Source organism: Galendromus occidentalis, unplaced genomic scaffold (assembly GCF_000255335.2).
Source record: "Galendromus occidentalis unplaced genomic scaffold, Mocc_1.1 scf7180000077488, whole genome shotgun sequence".
Lineage (NCBI taxonomy): Eukaryota > Metazoa > Arthropoda > Arachnida > Mesostigmata > Phytoseiidae > Galendromus > Galendromus occidentalis.
Genome location: NW_003805476.1, coordinates 2,111,906 through 2,138,306, shown reverse-complemented (window position 1 = coordinate 2,138,306; position 26,401 = coordinate 2,111,906). Strand labels below are relative to the sequence as shown.

At 52.7% G+C, this 26,401-nt stretch overlaps 1 protein-coding gene across 1 annotated transcript in view; it reads right to left on the bottom strand.

Moving 5' to 3' along the window:
• Positions 1–2,230: 2,230 nt before the first annotated feature.
• Positions 2,231–26,401, bottom strand: part of LOC100900036 (inactive tyrosine-protein kinase 7) — a 35,512-nt gene continuing 11,341 nt past the window's right edge. Inside the window, exons 2-14 of the mRNA XM_018640585.1 lie at positions 23,656–23,890; positions 23,448–23,569; positions 8,326–8,604; positions 7,789–8,073; positions 6,925–7,224; positions 5,515–5,793; positions 4,806–4,972; positions 4,560–4,674; positions 4,205–4,375; positions 3,749–4,042; positions 3,412–3,636; positions 2,851–3,258; positions 2,231–2,722 (exon numbers count right to left, since the gene is read on the bottom strand). Of these exons, the coding sequence (XP_018496101.1) occupies positions 2,370–2,722; positions 2,851–3,258; positions 3,412–3,636; positions 3,749–4,042; positions 4,205–4,375; positions 4,560–4,674; positions 4,806–4,972; positions 5,515–5,793; positions 6,925–7,224; positions 7,789–8,073; positions 8,326–8,604; positions 23,448–23,569; positions 23,656–23,890 (3,233 nt within the window). The 3' untranslated portion in view covers positions 2,231–2,369. The remainder of the gene's footprint in view (positions 2,723–2,850; positions 3,259–3,411; positions 3,637–3,748; positions 4,043–4,204; positions 4,376–4,559; positions 4,675–4,805; positions 4,973–5,514; positions 5,794–6,924; positions 7,225–7,788; positions 8,074–8,325; positions 8,605–23,447; positions 23,570–23,655; positions 23,891–26,401) is intronic.

Here is a 26,401-nt window from a genome sequence, read left to right as displayed (position 1 = left end):
GCCCCCCTCCAAAAACGCCGCTTTCGTATATTGCGGTCTATGGGGATCATCATCATGATTCTGCCCCCCGGAAACCTTGCTGGCCCCTCCCAGAAAAAAATCCTATATACGCGCCTGACCAATCCTATGTTACCAGTCTTGTTCCCTAGCCCGAACTCCCATCCGAACTCCGAGCTCGCTCAGGAGACTCCGTTCGCGTGGATTTTCGCTCTACTCAAGATTGGAGGACATGAACCCGAGTCCACGACCTGCGCGTCACCCAGAGAGCATCCTCGCCCCCTGCTGGGGCGTCGTCCCACGACGCACATCGGAGATCGGCTGCAGATCAGGAAAACGCGGAAAAGAGAAACTCTGAATAAAGTCGATTAGGTGAGAAATTCGAATAAATTCCGCTCATCAATTTGGGGGATAGCGTGATACGCAGGCTCTATCGTGTTCATGGGCGAATGCCTTGCCTCTGACTCGCTCCAGCAGCGGGTCATTCGTCCTTGTACCAGGGATATTATCGAGCATCGCGATTTCTCTACATCAGAGAGAACGATACTCCACACGTTGCATCGACTTTTGGGGGGAAAGATACCCAGGTGTCCCGAGGAATGATTCCCTGCCAGCCAGTCTAATTCTACCACAAGGAGAATGGAATCGGCATCCTCCCTAGCATCAAGTCATCCAGAATAGGCAACTCATCGAATGCGACGTGGCGGGAGGCAGTCGGGGAGTGGGGTCACTCGGATGTACGCAGAATCGGGGATGTATTCTGTGATTCAGCAGGCACCCATCCTATGTTACCAGTTTTGTTCCTTAGCCCGAACTATCATCCGAACTCCGAGCTCTCTCAGGAGACTCCGTTAGCGTGTGTCTTCGCTCTACTCAAGATTGGAGGACATGAACCCGACTCCACGACCTGCGCGTCACCCAGAGAGCATCCTCGCCCCCTGCTGGGGCGTCGTTCCACGACGCACATCGGAGATCGGCTGCAGATGAGGAAAACGCGTGGGATTGAAAACGGTTCCACTTTATTTGAAAATGCGAGCTTGGGTTTCCAAAGGATCTCTTGCGCACCTTCGACAATGAATCTGATTGAATGCATCGTCAAATTATCAGCTTTATGTACAACACTAAATTCTGACGAACTGAATCACGAATTCTTTCTCGCAAGAGCACCTGAAGCTTTCGAATGCCGATTCTATTCTTTTTCCATCGGCATTTTCCGTCCACGTTTATGTAAAACGGGCCTCGAAAGGTTCCGAAGAGTACCGATCGGTCCGTATGGCACAATGGGAATGCTGGGAGCTCATTTTCAGTCCTCATTTCGTTTTCGCTCTTTGCAGCTCGTTTCCGCGGCTCTTATCCGATCGAATATTAAACCGTCCCCCGAGAAAATGTCCGTCTTCTGGACATGGTTTTACACAACTTTCTCAAAGCAAACCACTTTCCTCGTTTCCAAGCTCGAGGTAGCAATACACAAATCGACGATCGTCTCGTACCGGTCGTGCATCGACTCATCGGTTGAATAATGGGTTCTTCCTTCAGAATGAGGTATAAAAATACACAGAAAAACATACAAACCATCTTAAGTTGGCATTTGTACCTATTCATGAGTCGGACCATTTCGAATTCACTCACTTACAGCCTCTTGATTCTTATTATCGATCATTCAGCTCGCACTCAAAACTTTGGCACGGGTAACCCGAAAATTAGGGAATTGATAAAACATCCACGGACTTGTTTCCACAGATTCGCAGTAGGCGGCTGCATGGTCGCTTGATTTTGATTCTCAGTCAGTCGTCGATCGATTATTATCCTGTACATCATTTACTTACACCGAGAACCAGTGTGATCTAGGCAGCTGTTGGGAATGTGTCATTGCGGGGAAACTACGACTCGACGACGGGGAACAGGGCGGGGAGTGTGAGTGGGATTCATTCTACGAGAGCAGCACGGTGTCGTGAAAGCGAGCGGGAAGCCGTCGTCTAACTGGTTCTTCAATAATAACATTTTCACACATACGGCGTGAGCCTGGGTTCGGAGTCCAACAATCCGTGACTCGCCAAAAGAGTTGTTGATGTTAGGTACGAATGCGAGGGTGACGAATGATTACTCATTCGCACATGGAAATGCAACGGCGAGGGCTGCGCCGAAAATGGAGAGTTGTACACGGAAGCGTCCTGATGGTAATGGCTCAATGACTTCGCTCGACGTGTTTTGAAGTTGAACTTGGACCGTGATCGATGCTTCGAGTGACTCCGCTCGCGGTCTCTGGAGTCTCTTTGGGTTCCGGTTGTCGCGGGGGCATCTTTGGAATGCTTCCGTTTCTTGCTGCGGTGACGCTGTTTCTTGATGTGGCTGGCTTTGGCCTTGATTGAGTTCTACACATTCGTATCGACGAAAATCTGTCCCACTTGGCTACTGATCTCACTAAATGAAGGTCGGTCGGTGACCAGGATCCTCCAACAGGATCTCATGAGGTCCTGCATCGCAGGAGGGCATTTGGCTGGGGGTTCCCATTGAATCTCGTGAACTTCGAGCCGGTACAGGAAGTCGGGGTTTGAAATGTCCTCGTGAGGCATCTGAGCCTGCGTGAAGACCTCCCAACAGAAAACGGCGTACGCATAGACGTCACTTTTGGAACTCCACTGATCTTCGATTACCGCCTCGGCCGGCGCCCATTTCAATGGGACCAGCTGGTCACGGTAGTGGAAGTACTCCGCAGAGTAGGTGTCTGGAAAATGAATTCCCGTTAGGCACGCTCCGTTTTCTGGGAACTTCTGGCGAGGATAATGGCGAATATATATCGAAATCGGACTGACTGGAGAGGATCAAAATAATAATCGAGGCTCCACCTCTCACCTTTGCTCAAACTGGGGCTCGATATCTTTACATCGAGCTTCGACGTGACTAGACAATTCCGAGTTGCCAAATCTTTATGAACAAATCGATGATTGGAGAGATATTCCATCGCTAGAGCGACCTGATGGCACACGCCCATGCATTGGGCCGATGTCAAAGGTGGTGGATGACTCCCTTGGCTTGTTGGAGCATCTTTCCTGGTCGCAGCCAAGAATCTTTTCAGATCGCCCCAGTCCGTGTAATCATACATCACGAGCAGGGGTTCGGTTTCGGCGCACATGCCGACGACCCGACAGATTCCTTGATGATTCAGATTCGTGAACATTTCTGCCTGGCGCCGGAACTCCATTTTCGTCGCTTCCTCTTGCGAATGGAGCGACTTCACCATGACGGTTTCTTCTGCGATGCCTTCGGAGGAAGGAAGAACTCGTCTGGACCCGGAATTTCTCACAATGTACTTATATCGAGGCTCATTCCAACTACGGTTCGAATTCAAGATGTGGGAGAGTGCGGCCCCCTTTTCGAAGGACGTTGAACGTATTGGATGACCGATGTACTCACCGGCTGCTTTGGCGAGGTACACGTCCCCGAAGTCGCCTCGACCCAAAAGCATAATCGTACTGAGATCTTTCCTAGGGAAATGCAATCTTTCAACGGATAGTTTGCTGTTTTTTGAGGTCACCGATCCGGATTCGGAGGAGCCCGCCGAGGGTAGGAGTTTGTTGCTCTGTAGTTCTCCAGAACCTACAGCACCGTCCAATCGGTTCTCCTCGTCTGAACTGTTCCCTGTGACGGAGAATAAATGCGAATGATTTTCAGCGATGAACAGAGCAACGGCGACGGGTGCATTCGTTGAGCAAATCGATAATAATGAGCCGACGAAAGCTTTCGCACAAACCTTTTGGTCTACTGCCCAGCAAGGCCGCCTTCCTCCGGGCTCTCCTTACTCGGCAATACAACATCAGCGACAAGACGAGAATCATGTAGACCCCTGCGGCTCCTAACGTGATTCCTATCGTCTTGGAGATAGTTCCGTCGCCTGAATCCCCTGAAAGATTGTACGAAGGTACGAAATCTTTCGAAGATGCGACGACAAGTGAGACCTCAGTTCGATTGAAACCTCCGCGGTTTCCGGCCGTGCAGCCGTACTGGCCCGTGTCCCTCATGTAGGCTTCTTGAATGAAGAGGGTTCCTGAAAGGATCATGACAGTTATGTTCGGAAACCACGAGACGTCATAGGACGAAGCAGATGAATGAGCGGAGAAGCTCTGGTGAGCGTCGATGCTTCTTGAATTATTCAATCGCGATATTAAAAATGGAGATGGGCGAAATGAATTTTCGTCAAGTCGCTTACCATTGTGGAGGATTTGAATACGTGGCGTTTCGTGAGAAAGAGAATTCGCCCTCGAGTTTCGGTCCCAATGAATATGAGGTTCCGGATCCCCCTCAGCTTGACAATTCAGCCAGACAGGATGTCCTTCGAGGACTTCGGTCGAGTTCGGGAAAACGGTGAAACGAGGCGACACTGGAAGAAGACAGGAAGGTCCTCGATTTAATCTTTCCTCGAGAATCCCTCGGACAGGACGTCTCTTCTGCTCTCCATGTCCAAACATGAATATATATTGAGGGTACCGAAAGCTTATGTATCGGATGCGGTGAGCCTCCGTCGAAAGCGTAGATTTCCGAATCGGAGCGTCTTCTCCACTCACCTCCCACAGTCACGGTGATTGTCACGTTTATGGATTCTGTTGCCGTGGAGGCTACACAGCGGTACTGGCCACCGTCGTCATAGGTCACAGGCTCGAAAATGAGCACGTTGTTTTCCTGGAAGGTAGAATGACTTCATATCGTCTCACGGAGTAGTACTCGTCGATGCGACATGACGCTGCGTTCATGAACGCATTCATCGCAGAATCCGCTCGCAACTCCCGCGAGAATAAAAACGATTAAAATACCTGTCTCAAATTTGTGGGCAATGGAACCGAGCGTTGCTCATCCTCAGGATTGATCTTGACCCATCTCACAATCGCGCGCTGAGCCCCCCTGGATCTACAGGGAATCCGACCGATGCTCTTGAACTCGAGATTCGTGTTCATGGGCACGGGATAGAACTTCAGCCTCTCTGGAATTCGTAGAAAAGTCCGTCAGGGTCGAATTTGCAGGTAAGAATATTGCGTTCACCGTGGGACGAAGGCCCCATTCGCCATCGGATTGAGCGTCTCTCGTTCAATGGAAGCATTCTTTCCAAGGCCGAGGTCGCCGTCCCAGCGTCACGTACGGAAAAAATCATGGTCGATATTCGATAAAATGCAACACCAAGATAAGGCGCGCTCAGACGTAGGGTTCATCTTCAGACTGCGGACTCCATATTCCGACTTTCTCCCTTCAAAGCGAACGAGGCACAGGGGACCGGGCAGGGACGGTCGAGAGCCTTCATTTGTCTCTCTAATGACATTCTTGTCTTTCACTCCGATAATCTTAATCTCCGACATCCTCGACCGAGTTCCGCTCGAGATGAGGGGTGTTTTCTCTGCGGGAATCTCCTCCCGATCAACGACAACCGTACTCGCATTGACGACGACGATTGCTTGTGGAAGCAGGTGAAGATGATGGCTGGCAATCCGAGTTTGGACAGAATATTTTTGAATTTTCAATTCTACTCACCGATCACTTCGACTACGACAGGTTTTGACACGACCGTAGGGAATCCTTTTGAAGAAACGGAACAGAGATATCTGCCGGCGTCTCTCATCGTGATATTCTTCAAGATCAGAGCACCTTTCTCCGGATCGAAATCTAAAGACACCATCGGCGAATCGACGTTAGTCCACGTAACAGATGTCAGAGGCCAAGCTGACGCTCTGAACGAACACTTGAGCACATGAGATGTTCCCTCGTGGAGCTGCAGCTTACTGCTGATATGGTCATGTACTTCGGGGGGTGCTGGAAAGAGAGATCCGAACACTTATTGACACCTTGCCCAGGAGAACGGGTCCGATCGCGGGGCCACTCCGAGCGAAGGCTCGCAGAATTTCGGGCGATTTTTGAAAAAAATAACAGCAGCGAGAACGGCGGTAACTTTCTACCGGACCGAGTCGCATTCCAGAGCCGAATTCGAGCCCCGGCCGACTCGACTCCGACTGACTCTCCGCCCGCTGGTCCGCCTCGTGTTTGCAGTCGAATCGGCGCGTAGACCACTGTGATGAAATTGTATTCTCCACTCGGTAGTGGCTTCATACGTGCTCGGCGCCTACCGCAAAAGCCCACAGATGAAATGAACTCATGAGAAAGCGCAGAAGCCGCCGCTAGCGGGGACGAGGTATTCCAGTCGACGCGGGGGGGTAATGGCCGTTATAAATGGGATATCATTCCAGATCCGTCCGGCCCACCCTCACTCAGCAGAGGATCAAGCGCTTTTTACAATAGCCGCGCAACTTACTTTGGGGCTGCTCAACAATTTCGTGCGTGCTTGCGTCTCAATCAAAATACACATATATATCTATGAGTATATGAATAAAAGATTCGAGCAGAAGTTCGAGGAGGGGCTGGGGAGGCTAGGTAGGGTAGGGCGGGGATAAACATATTTTTTCTTAAGCAGCATCGTGGAGTTCCAGACAAGAAGTCGAGCCTGCTGACGAGGGATTCTCGGGGGTTCTGTTCCCATCTCTTTCGAGCCTCGCGTATACTCGCTCGCACCACTCTGATGTAAGAGAAAAGTTTCCGCGGCCCGGAATCATGTGATCTCGAGTCGAGAGGGAACTAGGTCCGAGCTTTGAGTAAATTAAAACTTCGAGAGACGCTGGTCCAAAAATGTTTCAAGCAAATTAGACTTGAGGTCACTCCGCGCCCGTTATTCTTCGTCGGGAGAGCCTTGTCCATAGCCCACGATGCAGTTTTCATTCGACCCTCCACCCTCAAGGCGACTCTGAGTCTCACGAAGTCCCGAAATCACGCGCCGCATTCCCGCGATCCAAACGTGGCGGACAACAGAGGCTTCTCTCATCTCTAGTCCGATCTCTGACTGGGCTCCTCTCCGAATAATTGGTGTCTAGGTAACATAAATTTCATACTCACTCGTCACAACCAGTTGCACGGTCAAGGTCCTCTTGGCTGCAATGTTCTCTGCGTGGCAGGAATAGTTTCCTGCGTCTTGAAGTTTCACATGGTCTATCTGCAGCTCGGATTCCACGTTCACTCGGGTACGACCCGTATCCGCAACGACGGATCCGTTCGGGAACGTCCAATACCATTTCGGCGATGGCGTCCCTTCAGGTGGGAGACACAGAAGCCGGGCCTGACTCCCGAGTGCAACGACGTACATGAGGTCATCTAGCTGGGGTTCGATGGAAACTTCCGGCTCGAAATTTCCAATCCCTAGAAGTAGGACGAGTTGAATAGGTAGGAGCATAACGTTGGATGCATGCCCCGGATCGTGGACCGGGAGAGGCTGTGCGCTCAGCGCCGCACAACCGCTCACTGATCGTAATGCTTTTCGCTTCGATGTCCCCTCTCCAAGAAATGTGCGATTCTCGGAAATGCGACGCCATCAGGACAAAAGTTCCTTCTCCTCCGTCGAAGTCGGCCAAGGAGCCGCATACTAATATGAAACAGCCGCAGGAGCACTAGCAGCAGCAGCAGGCCGATCATCTCTGAGCCACCCCAGAGGCAAATTCAATTCGTGGCTGGCCGCCGAGCACACCGGTCGCTCAGGGTGGCTCGCCGGCCCTAAATGACCCTCTGAAATCTTTCCTTTACGACAATCACTTCGGTTGGGACTGCCCCCCACTATGCTCCAACGCGGGAAAGACACTGGTACAGAGCCCCACGAAGCACCCCAAAAATAATCCACCTCGCCAGGGTTGGTACCTACGACGGAGCAGGACGCAGGAGATCTGCGGAATATAGAGGAATGGAGAGGAATAAATTCTGTAGACTCACATGCGACGCCCATACGAGCGGCGAAAACTTGCTGAGGAACCCCCTTGTGCATGGGGATGCCCACACACTTGAACATTCCCTCGTCATTCTTCGCGACGTCGTTCAGCGTCAACGAGTTGTTCGGCCAGATAACCGTCCGGCTCCCATTGGTCAACGGTACGTCCTGATTGTGGGCATACCATTCCACGATGGCAGCGTCATCGAACACGCAGTCGAACGTGGCCTGAGAACCTTCGGCCACCTGCGTGTCCCTGGGTCGCACCCTTATCGATGGCACATGAGGTGCTGCAATAGATTTTCATTTGCTGACGACAACTGCGACACAATAGCTTTTCCTCTCCGCTCTCCCGCGCAACGACACGAGGCCGCTCGGGTCACACCGGTTGACGTCTGTGGCCGTGTCGAGCACTCACACGGGGAGCCCCACCGGATGAATATGTATGTAGAACCGATCGGGAAAAGAGCTGAGTGCGAATATGCTCAATGACTTAAATGCAGGTGATTAAAAATATTTTTTCAGCTCCATTGACGTCTTACCTTTCAGTTCGAGAACAAAATGGGTGGAACTCCAGACCAAAGCCACATCGTTGCTCGCCTTGCAAGAATACACTCCGTTGTTCCTGGCGGTCACATTCGCCAAGGTCATTTTGAAGTGTCGGAAAGAAACCTGAGCGCCACGGTGCATTCGCACCCCGTTATGGAACCATTCCGCGTGACGGGGCTCGGGGTTCCCGTCGACATCACAAGTCAAGCTCAGATCGGAGCCCGCGATCGGATTGCTGGGATGGTACAGCTTCACCTGAGCTTCACCCAACCCTGAAAATGAACCCGGAAGGATTAGAGGGACGATCCGAAGCGATCTCCGTTCCGAATGCCTCGATAAACGATCGAATAAACGACGTGAGGAATCCGATGAGTAGGTGTGTGAGATTTCCTCGTGGGGGATCGCTCTCTTAATCGCCAACGGAAACGACGCCTATTCCACACGCAAAGTATTCGCTTCCCCTTTCGGACCGGAATCGCCCAATGGTTTGTTGATACGGAGCAGTCGCGATCGGAACTGAGATAGACACCACTAAGTAAGTAGAGCAAAGAGACTCCATGAAGCGGTCATCAAGCTTTCACCGAAGTGTTCGATACCGACGAAGATCAAATCGCTTTTTCTCGGAACGCTTCCTCGTCTGAGTGAGATCAGCGTGCGTGAGTCATCCTCTGGCCCGACCCACATCCGAGTCGAATCATATGGACAACTGCCATCCCATGTAAACATGGAGACCACGGAAATTCCGTGAGCTGATGATGACCTCTCCGAAAGTCTGATAGATACATTTTTGGTCGCTACGTACATGAAGGGAATTTCCTAGAGGAGCGGTTCCCGATCCGCTCCCTCGCAGCGAGTCAGCCCGGGCGCGAATGGGATCTAATTCGGTCTCGTGGTGGGATACGGTGCTTTTTTTTACTTGTCATCAGCAAAGCACTCGAGGATTCGCCATTTGTCTGCTCATAAAGAGCTGTCTGGTTGTTCCTCCAACAAACGTCGGCTGATTGGATCATCAGGGGAAGCCACTTCAGCCAATATGAGGTGAATGAATAGAACCAACGAGCGTGCGAACGAGGAGCGAGAACACCCACAATACCCGCGCGGCAACATCTTTCGGAGGTGAACGTTCTCCTTGAGCGTTGGTTCCGCTTCCAGTTTTTGCCTCTCGGGCGCCCCGCCTACGCCCCCATTCATGCATATGACATAATGGTTCACGGAAAATCCTCCTCGACTTCGTCGAAGCTCCGAGACATTTTTCGCGCGGGGTCCGAGGAACTCCGACGAATATACGTATGCCCCCCGCCAGATTCGCGTGGTCATACACGGAATGACCAGCTGGGCCGGGGGGTCATGTGAGGGAAAGAGCGACTCTCGCGAGCCTGCCGGACCCATGACGGAGAGCCGCCCCCTTATGAAGGAGGTAGAAAAAAAATAGTAATCCATTGTGGGCAGCGTTCGGAAGCCCCAGGGCTGATCCCATCGGTTTTTCTGAGGCTCAAGAATATGGCACCCCGTGAACCTGCGGATCCCGGTCAGGTCCGCTCGGTGGTTCGTCGTCGGGAAATATCGTCGCTTGTCTTTCGTCTTCCACGATCTTCGCCGGACGTACGAGGGCTGCACCGAAATAGCGCGGCGAGCTTTCCGAGAATCATACCGTTCTGAGCCATTGCTCCCATTGATGCACAATGTGAGCTATTCTTGCGAAAAATTGAGTCGTATTTGCTTTCCGCCGCCGCCGTCGACCGACGTCTCGGGATTGCGCATACGGTGACGTGATTCAGAGGCGAGCTTCCCGAAGCAATCTTTGCGCGGGGCCGCGAGCTCGTTCGTTCCACCGTTGACCACACATACGTGAACGCACATGTGGTCAACTCACTGTGAGACGTCTGGTGGTAATTTGGACGCTGCCAGCCGCTACATTGCTCGCCGAAAAGTAGGTGAGCTCGGCTCAGTATTCTCGCAGCAAGCCGACTACCATGGGACTGTCGACTCTGCTCGCGAGCAGAGAGGGATTTTCGCCGAGATACAAACATATAACTCGGTATGGAGTGCCGAAAACTTCGAGTCGAGCTGTAAAGAACTTACGAGCTCACTTAGCTTTCGGCAAAAGTCTTTGTTCTTTCCGTGCGTTCCTTTCGGTTCCCGTTTCGTTTTCTCTTCTTTTTTGTGGGAGACTCACCGGGGGAACGGCGGTCTACATAGGTTATAGGCTGAGCGTGTTTAATGGAACAGGGAATACGAATCCTCCCGGTGCAGCTGGTTGCTGGTGCAGCATGTGCGGCTGCTGCTCACAGCCACCGACCGGGAAAGGGGATCGTCGCAGTCGACGCTGCCGTAGCGAGCGACCGCGCGGGCATTATCCTCGATGCACATCAAGGACGACACTGAGAAGAGCATCGACGGAGCCTCACCCAATTGAATTGGTCGCTCCGATTCGAGCGTTTTTTTCAACTCCGTGGATTTTCTGATTCTGAGCTGGCTCGTAAAGCCGAACGCACGTCGCCTCATCTGAGCCGTGGGCTCGGCGCATCTTCGGAACTCGCGAGCCCATCGCCGGGGCTTACGGAGCTCACCACTCGAATGGAATGAACCTACCGCCCACAAGGCACGGTACTCAACGCAGAGCCGAAGAGAAAGACAAAGAAAGGCCCAAAACCCCAAAAATTTCATTCGGGTCCTCTGCATGGATGTCTTAACATCGCCGAGGAAAAGCGAGCCGCTGCCTTGTTGCAGGAAGGCTTCGTTTGGATTTCCTCTCCCCTCTCACCTCCCTGAACGGTTGATGTAATCATGTGGACGACAGTGGAGGCAGTGCTTGAGGCATGGCTCGCTGCGTCCGGCCTGCTCAAGTTACCAAACTCAGTCGGCATGCAAGCCACCTGATAGCAAGCCGTTATTATGACATCATTGCTGCCTCCCTCGACCGCCCCGAAATATCGGATGGCTTTCCCTCCCGCCCGCCTCTCCGGACTGACCCGACAGCTCGCGGGGTCGAGAAGTCAACCAACCTTGTAGAGCGGGAAGGAACCTTGAGCGCTGTCCAGATGCGACTCGAGAGCCGCGACGCGAGAGCCCCAGCAGCTACTTAGAGGAATTCCTACGAGCTATGCTCTCGCGGACGAACACCAAAATACTTCGCATCGATGAATGTACAATATAGAAAGCCAATGCGTAGAGACTGCCAATATCGAGATGATTCTCGAATCGTACTGTCGGGAACTGACCAAATATGCCCATTTCGAATCGGATTCCACCTCTGAGTTCCCCCTGATACGGAATGATCCCTGATAATCGGTGGTGAAGCCGTTTCGCCCGATGACCTGAACCGCGGAAAATGATAACCGAACGGGGGGGGGACAGACAGGGGACGGGAGGGGGGACTGGCTGGCTGGCTTGCCGGCGCTGGACCGACAGACCGAGAAGGAAACAAAGCGGGAAACTGCGAAGGCAAGTCTTGGAAAGCGGACCGCCACGAATAAGAATCTAACGAATTTCAGTTTAGAGGCTCACTCTTAGTTTTTCGGCCTCTCTAGCTGTGCCTCCGTTTTTTTCAGAAGAATTCTCAGCGAGCCCATAGCGTGTTCCGCCGCAGTTTTTTTCCCAGCCCGTCCTCCCTCGTGTCTGTTTAACTTCCTCCGTGGTGTCCCAGCAGACCTGGGCCTGTCAGTGCTGCCGGTGCTGATGCCGGTGTTCCTACAGCACCCCGAAACCCGTGAGAAGCTTCTTGATGACTTCTCTTCATCGTAGCCATGGAGGGTAGCTTCGAATACAAAACTGCCCCGGCGTCAGACACTGAACCGGTCGGTCAGGCAAAAAGTCTCCAAATAAAGTCCGAGTATGACCTCATTAGCCTTGCGGGGACATTCTCATAAGACGAGACGACTATCTACGAATCCCACAGCCATACATGGGAGCCGCTGCCACATCGATCGGGACGCCGGCCGTCATACGTATACATCCGTCGAAAGGATACGGATCCGATTTTTTTCCTTCGCAATTCCCGCGAATTTCTCACTTGATTCCACAGCACCGGCTCGAAGGAGCTCCGTTGCCGAGCGCAACTGTCGATCGCAAGCGAAGTAAAACACCTCGAGACCCTACGGAGGTCGGCGATAGTTTTCTCCGCGGGGGCGAGGGTCGAAAAGCGGTCGGTATTTTGTGCCGCTACGAACAGCGCTGGTCTGCTCTAGTTCATAACACTCGCGGACATCTGTTTCAAGATGTATTGACAGCGTTTATGGCCACAGAGCTCCGCCGGAAATTTATAGAGGTGTTGTTGGGCGAGCGGCCGAAGCGCGGTCGAGGCGCAACTTGAAGTGAAGCAGATTCCAGAGACCGACCGAAAATTTGACCGTTTGTTCATTCTCGTGGCGCGCTAGCTTGACTCTCCGGCATGGTCGGATCCCCACATCTCCGAGCCTCGCGCCATGTTCCCTCAAATGTACCTAGATGAGCTACATCGCCGAAACTAATACAGCAGCACCAAGAGGGTGTCGAAAATAGCGAGAAGAATTTACAGAACATAAGGCGCGGCTTTTCCAAGGGAGAGCAGGAATTAAAACTTTAGTCTTAAAAAAATCGCCGGGAGCTTGCGGAACCCTTTATTCGCCGTAATCAAATATTTCCCCGCGGCTACATTCACATATAAAACTGAATAAGACGTTCTAAAGAGCAGATGGCAACTATCTGTCGGGGTAATCGGTGCAGGACCCGCTGAGCGAGGCACTAGAAGCGGCTCGGGAGCGAAGGGCTCGAGAGGACGCCTCGGGACGAGAGCGCGTCCGGTGCTGGACGGAGTTCCTGTATGCAGCGGTGCGCCGCCTCAGACGGTAAAAAATCTACGCAGGCGGCCGCCGACCGCCAAATTGCATTAGATTTTGCTGTTCTCTTATCAAAAGCCGTGCGCTCTGACACCGGATCGGATGGCACCCGCATATGTATAAAATGGGCAACAAGATTCATGAGCGGAGCTTTCTCGCCCATTGCGAGAGTCTTGGAAGCTCCCATTAGAGAATATCGTCGAATTCGATGCAGCTTCCCGTTCGTCGGTAACGGCGCCCCCATATACATTTCAGAAAGGACAGGATGACCGAGTCAGAGTGTTCTCCATCCTTCACCGAATCGATGCAGTCATTTTTGCCAGATAAGCACGCCGGAGGGAACTTCGGCTTGCACTGCTGCTTCCGCTGGCCTTGCAACATAGCTCCTTGTTGACGGAAGTAGGCTCACATTCCAGGGAGACTCCGTCTCAATAGAAGTTTAGGAGACAGAAGGCTCTCGCTGATATTGAGCTCGAGCGATCCCTTTCCATCGACTACTCTTTTGGAACTTTTCTTCGACTCAACCCCCTCACTTCTTTTTTTCTGTCAAGAGCTCCTTTCGGATGATGAGGGAGAGTAGAGTCAGTCTATTATAATTAGACCTTCGGGAACTACAATATACAGCAGAGCTTCCAGGCTCATGGGTCCTCCCGATTCGAAGGTAGCCTCCTTTGTAACTTCCTGTTTCGCCGCTCAGCCGATCAAAAAAGAGCCTGTCAAACGACCCAGCACCGAAGACTGAAACTTCATTTATTCGATGCCTCGCGCTGAATGCAGCTCTTTCAACGTCTCGACGTGACTTCGATCAATGCCTCAAAGGTATTGCGGCGATTTCCGCACGCGGTGGTCTCGGAACAAGCTCCCGTGAGCCCTCCTCTCCCCCCCTCATTGTAATCGGAATCGTCGGGTTCCTGGCCCCAGGAACGGAGTACTCTTCCATCGCCCGACTCGCGCACGATACCGACTTCCGGGTGGTCCACAAAAATAATAGGCGCGTAAGAGCAGCGCCAGCGGGATATCTCGGCGAGTTTTTCCTCTTTTCGGTTCCGAGGGAAGTTTTCGCACCGGAGTCGAGGCTCTAATGAAGTGGCTTTTGGTACGTCACCCTTCGCTCGATGATCGGCTGGGCTCGGCTCGTCTTCCATCGGGATAAACTCGTGAGTTACAACCTCCATCCATCGGTGGTGGCATAATTTGGCCATTTAGTCCGATGGAGAAAGGCAACTCGGGCAGGCCTGGAGTTGGGCTCCGCTAAGCCCAGACGGGGAGAGCGCCGGCAAGCTGATCTGGTCGGGGGCGCAGCCATAAACAAACGTCTTCACCGCGGGAAACGCTCTCACACCAACAGAGCACACGACAGAGCAGGGGACACACTCGAACCGGAAGCGGAAGTGAGCGATCCTAAAGTCTGGCTCAACTCTAACGCGAAGCAAAGACGCTCGATAGTTGAATTTAATACGCAACTCTAAAAAAAAGTCGTTGATTCAAGTTCGCCCTTCTGCGGCTCGCCCCGAAAAAAAAGGTCGTCTGCTTTACGTCCTCCATCGTTTCGACTTTTCGAGGCGCGGGAGCGCAAACTGTTTCAATTTGACGCTCCGAGCTGCATGAGAGAGGAGCTCTCGATGGCGTGTGTCAAGCCGTGACGGATTCACGTGAAATTTCGACATGGGATGATTCCGCTCAATCATCGTGTTTTCGACGGATTTTAGGAGAGTTCTCGCTCCGATATCGACCGCTGCTTCATTCTTTATTCAGATGCCAAGTTCAATCGTTACCTAGAAGCTTGCTAAAGTATCATATTTACAAAAACAGCGATGTTCTCTGGTTCTCATTGGTGTGTTCCTACCTTCGTGTGTACATAACTATTGACAGATTGAGCAGAGCCGTGCGTTTGACTGCTCCTCCTCTTTTTTCTAGTGGCATTTCGACGACATGTATCTGAATACTTTATCTACAACGGTGCCGACCACAAAAAGCGGGACGTTGTTCAACACGGCGAAAAGCTTCTGTCCGTCGGAGACCTTGTGACAGATCAAATAGTTCTCCCGATGGTTCCCGCATCTCCTAAAACCCTCCGAATCCTCCGAAACGAAGTCTACCTTGACGCTCTCCTGTAGTTTGAGTTTGGTTTTCTGCGATTGATCGCTGTACCACCGGATGCTGTGATTCTTCCGACCCACGAAGCAGAGCGCCACGATCGAATGGTGCAAATTGTCCTGGATCGTTTTCCGACTCTCTCGGATCCAAGCCGCCGTATTCGCTTCTAACGACTGTACCGAGAAGGTGGGCAGACCCACGGCGTGTTCCTCCAAGACCGCAATGTCCGTTTCGGGCAACGCCAACACGCACACCCGGAAACGGTCTCCGACACAAACGACGACAAGACGATTGCAGGAATCCGGCGAGCTTTCCGGCAGGAAAATTCCGCTCTCGAAGGTTCGTCGATTAGAGGACACCTCGACGTAGGCTGCCTGCATCACCAGCACCGACTGGTCGCCTATGGGCAGCGCATTGAAACTCTTCGTCCCCAACAATAAGAAATCGTCGAAAACGATAAAACCGTACGAGGAGTCGATCCGCGTTGTGTACGCCTCGAGGTATGACGCGACGTTCTGGAGCGCGGGGCCTGCCAGCAGAGGATGGTACGGAATCGTCGTCGGCAGGACGCAGGGTGGTTTGAAGTCCTCGCTGAGGGCTTCGCCGAGATCCCGCTCTCCAACTAAGGAGCTCACGAGGGCGTCGATGACGTTGAGTCCGGGCTTTATGTCACGTTTGACTCGTTCGATGCTGATCGTTATGTTCTTCAGCGACGACAGACCGGCGTGGAATATGAGCACTTGGAACACGTTATCCAAAAGGAGCGGAATCAGGTCGTCGGCCAAAACGTTCGGTTGACAGTCCGGCAGTAGAACGAGCGTGAGCGTAATAGCCTCGTGGTAGACCTTCCAGTAGACGGCGGTTCCGTTGCTCGTCTCCGATCGATGCAATTGAGCTCCGCGAAGCGAACAGAACAAATGGACTCCGTTGAGGGTGCCGATTTCAGCGAAGTTAAGCGGGGATTCCACGGCATTTCCCAACGATCGACTGAATATCGGTATGCCACTGTCGCTGGTCAGGGCGAACACGTGGGCCATTGATCTGGGTGAGCGCCGAAACTTCATGCATTGCCCACCGGGGATCGTCAGGCTCCTCGGGCCGTCAGCATCGTCCGCTTGTCGCTGTCATTATCGAGCGTCGGTGACACGGGGGAAATTTTTCGAATGTGAGAGGTCGAACGAAATAGTCTCGCAGACAACGTCGAACCGGTGAAGCGCGACGTAAACAAAAGGGCCTCTTCGGTGGGAAGGGTAGTTCTCCGACTTTCGTGAGAGAGAGAGAGTGAAGTTCTCACGGTACCAGAAGTCCCGAGTCGCCGACTGGCGGCTCGCCTATGGCCGCCGGACGTACGACGCTCCGAAGACGGCGCACGACCGAGGTTCCCCGCTGCTGCTGCTGCCGCTGCTGCGGATGAACATCGCGGACTCGTTCCCGGCCGGACCAAGGGTACTCAACGAGCGCGCTCCGGAAATTTCTGACTCGGAATCTGAACCCGTAGACCCGTCGTGGCTTCGGGGAATAGTCGACAATTGTCTTCTGCATCGAGAACAGACCCCTGTCCATCGGTCGCGTCGTTCTATAGGCAGATCACGTTTGCTTTAGCGGATCTTGCACGCGGTCCTAGCCCGTCGCTTGCGCCTCGCCGGAGGACGGGAGCCCTTTCGAAGGCGGGGGCCTGAAACCCCTGAACAGTATAACCCAATACGCCGAGGGGGAATGCAGGACATGCACAATCATCCGTCCCACAACCACTACTACCACCACCACCCTTTGGTAAACAATGGCTCGCTGGCAGGTGGTTGGAGCTGGCGAACGAGAAGCACTTTACTGCCGTCGCGTCGGTCGCTAGCACCAGTCGGAGGACCGAGTGAGATGAGAGCGGCGTTAGCAGCAACGGCAGCATCATTGGATATGGAGCATCGTTAAAACAGTTCAATATAATACGCCAGCTTGCCTTAACTGCCATTGCCCCCACTTCTCGGACAGTCCCGTAACCCCGGGCTCAAGCCAGCCCCCCCCTCTCCGTCCCGTATTCGGTATACGTCTGGTCCAAGTGCTCCAATCGACGCCGACTCCGCAGCCACCTGGTCAGAGCCGATGTCTGGCCCTCAACCGAACAAACAAGTCAAACATATGATTGGCAGCAGCAGCCGCAGCAGCAGCAGCAGCAGCAAGGAGTATGCTCGGTGGGGTGGTGGTCACACCCGCCGGACGGGGGCTGACCGAGCCCCGGATGACCCTGATCTCGATCGGCTGCCTTCGCCCCCGCTCTTTCAGTCGGGCAGCCAAACAACACAACTACTACCACCGGCTCGAACACTAGCCGAGCTCCCTCAATCGGCTATACCGCTATGAGGAGGCCAGGGTAAACAAGATGATTTATGTCGGAGTCTAAATTGCCCCCCAGTCACTATATTTGCCTGCGTTGTTGGTCGCATAATATCGTCGCTTTGACAAGATCGCCAGGCAGGTGCCGACGTCCGCGTCTCGATGCACGTATTCCGACAAAAGCAATCGGGATTAAATTTAACATCCGTCTCGGTGGCGGAAAATCTGGAGTGGACACTGGTGGATGTGCGAACTCCCACGATACACTCTCCAGTACGAATCTCGTCGATTGCTCGACCCTGGGACAGCGGCAGTGGCGTGCGGGTCCGCGAGAAGACCTCCGAGCCCCTGAACGGATTTTTTTCCTGTGACAGGTCCGTGGTTGTGAAATTCGGGAAATTCGAAGAATGTTCACGCATACGTTCGCTAGTGGGATTCTGAGTGTCATGAGGAGAGAAAAGTTTCCGATTTCTACGAAGTACTTCGCAGCCGCTATTGTGTGCGCATCAACGACTTGCTCGTCTCCCTGCCGACTGTGTTAGAGGATGTTATCACGAAGGGACACTCTTCCCGGAATTCGAGCAAGCAGACCCTGCGCTGGCTGTGACCGGCGGACCGACCGAATAGCTCGCTCCCCGATTCGCCCCCTACTCATGCAGCATATTGTATAGGCGCTCGCAGTATGGAGAGGTGTATTTCAAAGCGCTCTGAAATTATCCCACTCACTCCGAGAATGACATCTCAACTCGCTAAGGATTCGACGCTGAGGCGGGACGTATCGCGCGAGAGTGGAAAAGCGGGAGTGAAGGGGCCGTATGCAGGGATGTTTTACCAGGACGTCATGTAAAACAGTCGGACGGAGGGTGTGAACAAGAAGAATGGACTCGCGCGAGGCGACGACACTTTTCCTGGGAGTTTCGAAACCCGTCGGCTTCTCGGAATTCTCCGCAGTAGAATTCGATCCGATCCGCGGATGACAAATGATTCACCTTATTTATGAGGTGGAAATTCTCACATCGCGCGCTCCACCTGCCCGCGCTTCTTTGGGGTTTGTATCGGCCTCATGAGCTGCTTTCGCCTCGGCTCCCGGAACGGCGAACCACTTTGAGTGTTAACAAGCTTCGGGTCTTCGTGCCGATCCGGAGACGATTCCCAACTCGATCCCAGCCACAGATGACGTGCTGCTGATGATGATGATGGAAATCAGGACGGACATGGAAATGATGTTCGACGGTGATTCAATTTGCCGTGACTACAAGATTATTTCCAGCGGCTCGGGGAAGGTACGGACGATAGATCCTCCATGCCAAAGTTTCTCTATTCCCCTCTGAGCTTGGGAGCCGCTCGCCGAAATGAACCCGGTGACCTCAGAGACACATCAGCATGACTCGGCATCAATCTTATGTCAGTCTCTGGAGGGATCAGCAAGCAGAGCGGAGCAACGGCTGAGATATTCCCCGCAATAAATTCCCGCCTTAAACACCAAGTCCGCTCTCAATGCGTTTTCCTTCACGACCTGAATTATTGCACTTACGAGAAAAAGAACCACTTACGACAGATAACGTCCTCCCCGAAGACTCGGGGAGAGAAATAATAAAACAGAACCTCACATCGGACATTGTCAAGAAGCGGAACTTCTCTCTGTTATTCACTCCGTTGTACCTTTCCTTTCTGTATCTAAGGATCTAGGGAAAAAATAAATGAAATAGTACATTTGAGTTCGGGTTTACACCGAGAATTGGATATGGGGAGTCCGTAGCGCTCGGACCCTGAGTATCCGAGGTGCTACGAATTTCTCGGTTCAGACGCGAGCTTTCGAAATAATCCCCAGGATTCCACGGGCTCGCATAAACACGGCACAAAACTCCGAATCGGAATCGGGAATCTTGACAGGGAAAGTGGGGCATTGGACAGTATCTCCGCACGATACGGCCGTTGTTGTCGACTCTCCGTTGTCGTCGGTGGGTAATCCCACTCGAGAGGAGATGGCTTTCCAGGCTCTCGTCGATGTCGTCCCTCCAGCCGCTGGTCTTCCCCACCGCCGTCGTTGTCGTCGACGTCGTAGCTACTGCTTCTCTGACTGCAACGAACTCCCTACAGCGAGATCTCAATCGAATGATCAAAGAGGATCTGATGTCTCTTGGGCGCCTACGCGGTATCTGGCCTGCTCCATTCGAAATGCATGAGATTGCGAAGCGGAACGACGACACCGGATCTAGGGCCACAATGGGCACTTCCACGAAACTAGATCGACGTCCAAAATATTGCGCGACAACCGTACACCGCTCGCTGGATCGTTCACTCCCCTCCGAGTTTCCACCTCGAGAGCTCCGTCGGCCACAGGATGAAAGATCCCGAGCCTTGGAGAATTCGAGTCCGAGTGAGCGAGGGCCGATGGATATCTCCGACTGACCGAAATGAGGCCACAGGCTGATACATATGGTGGCCGTCGATGGAACGTCCGGAACGAACGTGGTTCGAAGCTTTCGGACACGTTTCGGGCAGCGATTCTATCCACGGACAAGCTGAGGCATGCAAAGGGATCTTTTCCTCACGGATCCGCCGCAGTCCCTTCGGTTCTGTCTCCTGAGATGCTGGAATCTCGTCGAGCTCGCTGAGAGACGAATTCCACTGAGATTTCGTTCGATAGCGGCGAGTGCAATATCAGCGGAAAAGGTTATCCGTTTCGTTGTCCATCAGTCCATCCATTTATCCATTCATCCTACTGACTGCTTGTCCCCCGTTTCTTCGGCGATAGTGCATTGGCTTTCTCGGTCGGAGCGAAATAAGATCTACCGTGTGTTCCTTTTCCTTCCCCGCTCTCACGATCCCTCGTATTTGGGTTTCCGTCCGAACCGAAACGCACTGTCAGCATTTCAATCGGAAACGCGGGACCGGCCGATGAGGCGGTACGATACAACGGAAACGTTCAAACACAAACATTGCTTCTTTTCGCCGTGTGTCGCGGACGTTCGTCGGTTAAGCATCGATTTAAGAAGCTCTCGACATGATATAAGCTCAGTCGATGGAAAAGAAAGCCATCGATCCGTTCGTCTTACTGCTACTCGAATCGAGTTGGATATCTGGCCGGGCTCATGCGTACCGGAGGGTGAGCATAAAAAAGCGCAACCGGCAAGTTGAGCGAGCTCGGCGGAAAACCCTCGAGCTAATTACTGTCTTGAGTTTTTAATGAAGTTGTCATTCCCTGCTCAATGTCATCCCCGACTCCGAGCAAAGGGATTGACTCCCGGACGAACAGACGGACGGATGGATGGACCAACGAGCGGCAGGACCAGGAAGCGTTGTCGTGGACCATTCAAAAAGACCCATGACGAGGAAGAAGACGAAGATAGAAAAAATGGGGAAATGTCGCCGGTGTCCGGGTGGGTGAGGAGAACAGAGCTTCGACGACCGGGGGGCTATCGGACAAGGGTCGTATGAGAGGATATCAGCCAGTGCAGTTCGAAACTTGGTGAGGCGCATAATGAATCGAGAGTGCATCGGAGTGACATTCGGCTCACTTGACAATACCACGAATTTTGACCGAAGCAGATCGACCTTGCATGATACGATAAGAGCTTTAATGGAAGCGATGGTGGAACGGATGATTGAGTTCGCTATATAAAATGATGAACTTCCTCCACATTGACGGCTCCGCTCAGCCTCCGCGAGCGAGTCTGCTCAGTTTCGGATGCGAGCCAAGTTCTCCTGCGAGAGCCGCGAGAAGAGCCCGAACGGGGTTTCTCGTACGTGTTATCCGAGTGTCTCCGGAATTCTCCGCATGGAATCTAACCTTTTCAGCAGTTGGACATTCGTCTCTCTTCAAGGGACCGACCGCACTCGGAGCCCCGAGCAGCGTCCGGTTGACCTGGGAGCTCTGGCCGAAGAGCGGAACGAACTGGGTGGGGCGGACGTTTCTGAGTTAGCGAGTGGTAGCGCAGCCGGCACTACTTGTAGTAGCAGCAGCAGCTGATCTGATCGAAGCTAAATTAAAGCCATCGATTTCGGATAGCTTACAGCGACGACTCCTCGTTCGCTCGCTGAGTGGCTTGCTTGCGTGCGTGCCAAGACACCGAAACCACGGATGCTTGGAACGAAGCCGTAATCATCTCACATATGTTTCTCGGATGGTCAGCAGCTTGGCCAGGCCAAATCGACTGCATCGGAACCCTTCCGTTATTTTCCCGTCGCAATTAGGGACGAGCCTCTCCCCATGTTTCTAAGATTTTTACTTCTTGTTTACGCTGTTTGCGTTCGCGCGCCTCCACGCCAGAGTATTTTTGGTTTGGGTCTCCTTCGCTGCACAGGAAATGTCAGAGCCTCAACCCCGATACCGGAACTATGCTCCACTACCTGCGCGCGGAAAGGAGCGGACTGCCGAATCATTTCGACGAGGAGCCATCAGAGGATGAGAAATCTCACGGAGGAGGGGGAGGAGATGATTCACTCCTCAGGATGTCGATAATTTGCCCCTCGAACGGCACTCCAGGTGCGATCTGGGCTTTTCGAGCGCCGCCTCAACTTCTATGCCGGTCATCCCCTCTCCTCGGGAAATTCGGTGTGCGTGGGAGGCCAGAGCGACTGGGCTGACAGAGCGAGTTCACTGTTTATAATTCAAAAATGCTGTTCCGGACAATTCTATTCGAGCGATGCGCCTTCTCCTCCCCCCAAGCTGACAGTGGCCGAAATGTCGTCGTCGTCTGGAGCTCCTCTACGCTATGGAAATGACTCGTCTGGTATTCGTTGCACGCGACTCGGTACGTGTCTGCGGGAACTGCGCTCAGGATAAGCTCAGGAAGTTGGTCCTGGCAAGGAGAAAAAGGGGACGACGACAGAGACAAAACTTCCAGTCTAAGACGACCGACGCCGGAGCAACGACAACGGCCACCGAGGTGGTTTGCGGGAACAGCGAGCAGAACGACCGACGAGACGACGACGACGACAACGACGGAGGAGACGGTGGCGCTCTAAATTCGGGAAGACTTTCGAACAAAATACGCAACTCACAAACTCCATGAGGGCCGCAGCTCCGTCGCGGTCCGCAGTCCGCCGGGCGGAATTCTTATTCGTACCTCTCTTAATGAAAACCTCTTCAATAAATCATCCGTCCGCTTCCTGTATCTGCTGCAACAATGAGGGTCGGACAAGAGCGCTTTTTGTGGAGTGTGAAACGAGACTCAACAAAAGTCGTCATCGTCACTCGACCGATGTCACGGAGAGAAATTCAGTAAGTGCGACACTTAATGCAATCGACGGAGCAACGTCGTTCGCTCGTCGGACTCCCGATTCCCAAGAAACGAGGAGACGCGCCCGAGCTCCCCCTCTCTTCTGTGTATTTCCATTTCCCGCGTTTGATATCACCGGTGAAACCAATCGGACAGCCAGGCTCGTAAAGACGGATAATGTCATCCGATAAGCTGAGATAAACACGGCTATAATATGAGGTAAATCCTCGGCAGAGAAAATCTTGATAACCATGAGCCACAGATGTGGCACGTGTCTGTGAGCTCCGACTGCAGCTCTATCAGTTCGGATGACGCCGGTGGATATGGTAAGTAGGTAGTTCCGAAGAAGATCGTTCGAGAATCATGGGATCTAGCTCGATAGCTCAACTGCTGCGGTCATCCTCGAGTGTCGTTCATGCTTTTTTCCTCTTCGGAGGGAAGGACTAGGAATGAAAATGAGTCGGTGGCGTTCATTTTCGATAGGGCTCATCGTCAAGCCATTGACTCGCTTTCGCCTCCGGGGGCGGCGCTCCGAGAGCTAGATTACCTATTGAGGTGGGAAATTCGTGGATGTCCAAGGCGTCACAAGGAGGAACGATATTCATGGATAATTATAATACCGAGAATATCTGCTCGTTCAGTACTCACACAGCATATTGATCATGACTGCATCGGAAGAAAGGGTCATTCCCGAGGTTGTGTTTGTTGCGACGCATTGGAATTCGCCTGAATCCAATTCCGGATCCACTCGAATGATGCGAAGATTCGACCTGAAATTATTTCGCGGGAAACTGTGAGTGTCGACAGAAAAATATCGTCGGGAACAGAGTCTTGATCCCAGATAGCTGGAACTTACCCTTCCATCCGTCTGCGAACTGAGTTCTGAATCCGCTCTCCATCTTTAGTCCAGTGAATCTCCACTGAAGTGTTATCCGAAACACCGCAATGGAGATACGCCTCACGACCGATTTTGACCGATGGAGAAATCGGCTGAGGTTTGATGATGAATCCTTCGTTTTCAGTGGGTTGGCATCCACCACTATCGGTGTACAGACTGAGGATCACAAAGAGATGAGTGAGAAGGACCCGCTCTGGAAAGGAAGAAGAATCGGTCAATGTTCGTATTCAGGTGAATAGGTGCAATTCGAGGCTCGACGACAAGCGGGCCCCTCCAAGAAGACACCGTCAACTTCCGTATACTTCCGAGAAACCGTCAACTTCCGAATACTTTTCTCCCTCGTGTCCTTTGGCCACCTCACTTCAGAGAGTCCAGGAAAATTATTAGGCTTCAGGACCTCACTCCCAGCAACCCTGACGGACGCTCTGGCAGGGCTGGAGCCTCTCCCGGGGTCGGCATCGATTTTCGCAGAGAACTCTCGGAGGGAAGTCACGATGAGAATGCACGTTTCGACCGTCTCGACGATAATTTTCAGCCTCAATAATTGAGTGCAGACGTGAAGCTGTGGAATCCATTACGACTGTGGTGACAGGTTGTCGGCGTAATAGAGATTCCTTCGCTTCCTGTCAGTCAGCAAGCCGCGCGGCGGGTAAAAAGCAGAATCAGGGGTTTTTCCCCAGCAATGAGCTCCCGTCTCTCTCGGCGAGCGATCTGTTTGTTGTCCAAAAGTCCTTCGTACCCAAGGAGAGTTTTTTCAATACAAAGTATCTGACATCGCTGCGGCCTTTTTTGTGACCGTCACATTCACAGGGAAAAAACCGCATGCACTCTGGGATTCGATGGTCGGAACAAGACAACGTATGTTTCGACATCGAGGTCGCAACGAAATCTTGCGGACTCTGTTGTCTCAGAATACTGACACAATCGATCGCCGATTGGTCCTACCATTGAGTCTATATCACATGGGAAACCGAATTTTCCCGACAAAGAGTCAGGAGCCTCGATCGGAAAGCTCCTGCCACGAATTTGGCACCAAAAAAGCTCCTTACAGGAGACGAGCATCGTCCGCAAATAAACGGTTTCCACGTCGCATCGTAGGCAACGGCTCAGTCCATAGTCACTTTCCTCGGATACATTTTCCATGCACATTGTATCAATCTCTTAAACTGCTATCTCTCGGGAGTGCGAGCAGTCGATTCGCTTTCAGATTGAGCGATAGTGCGTCTCCGATGACGGTACTTGAGGACTTGATTTGACGGGATCCCGAGGCTTTCTTCGCGGAACTCCCGCATCCAGTACAGGCAAACCCGCATTGGCCGCAAGTTGTTAAAAGCTCCTGCATCAGTCGATTTAAAATGCTTGAAACTGTCGCTCCGAGATTCGTTGCTAGAGCTCCATTATCGCGCGAGTGTAGAATGCGTTTGCTCGCCTGTGCCCCATCGGAACCATTTCCCCGCTCAGAACACACGCAAACTGCCTCAGAGAACCTCGTGGACCTCAACGCGAAGCCTTGGTTTCGGATACCACGGGGACCCGGTCGAGGGGAAGATCAAATCCTGGATCAATCGAACTTCCGCCTAAAGTAGCTTCCGTTCCCCCTCCTCGCGTCGGAAGGTTTTCCCCATCGCTCCGAGGATCCCTTGTTCCTGTGCGCAGTTTCGCTGATACGACGTTGACTATTTTCTCTCCTAACCACGCTGAGCCTCGCACGCATGGAACGGAGGGACTAGAAACGTTCGACCCGTGGAAGTTCCCTGTTTTCCGTCGGAGTGATTTTCTGATTTCCGAATTTGTCGCTGCAGATGATCCAAGGTTTTGTCTAGGGATTAAAGGCTAATCGAAGTCCTACATTCTGAGACTGCTGAGGTGCGAGGTTGGCTCGCGAGAAATCGATCGATCGATGAGAAAGTCGTGCGAGGTCTCGACGGAAGCAGCGCGAGAGTGGGCAGAAGTCGGCCGATCGCGTGCGAGGACGTTTTCTGACTGTTTGAGACTTCCTTGTTTGGCATGTACGGCTGCGATTCGTCCGGGAGCAGCAGCCTGTCGTCCATGCGACAAAGACAGCTCTTTGTTTCCTCATTCGCAGAACGTGCTCTATCCGTCTCTCGTCGAATGGGTCCCTTAGCAATGCACCTCGCAGAAATCGTCTCGGCCTTCGCAACCGTATTTCCCGGGTTCGCTAAACAATTCGGAACGCCAGATGATAACTGCGGAGCCAGACCTATAGAACGAATAGGTGGGCGAAGAATTCACAGTTTTCTCTAGGTGGGCGACTCAGATGGTGAATGGCGACGGTGATACAGTCATCAACAACAGCGGGGCCTGAGACCGCGACGTGGACCGCTCAACGCTTTGAGGCTCGATTCCCATCGTAATGATGCGATTCTCGCAGGAAACGGAAAAGAGGTCCTTGACGACGTCAATAGGGTTCGAGGAAATTGCTCAAGTGAAAACTCTCGTTCGATTCCAGCTCGATTCGATCGCTGTCCGCAGTCCTCGACCTCGGGAGCGGTACGCAGCGAGGTACGTCACGCGGACGGCCCGGAATATCTCAAACAAGCTGTATCTCTGGGATCCCACGATCGAAGTTGGCTCTGCGTTTCGCAGGAATTCGAAGAGCTTGCACTGAAACTCTCTTTCGCAGGATTGTTCATCGTTAGATCGAAATGGTGATGAGACGGTCCGCGCATTCGGAGCTCTGTTC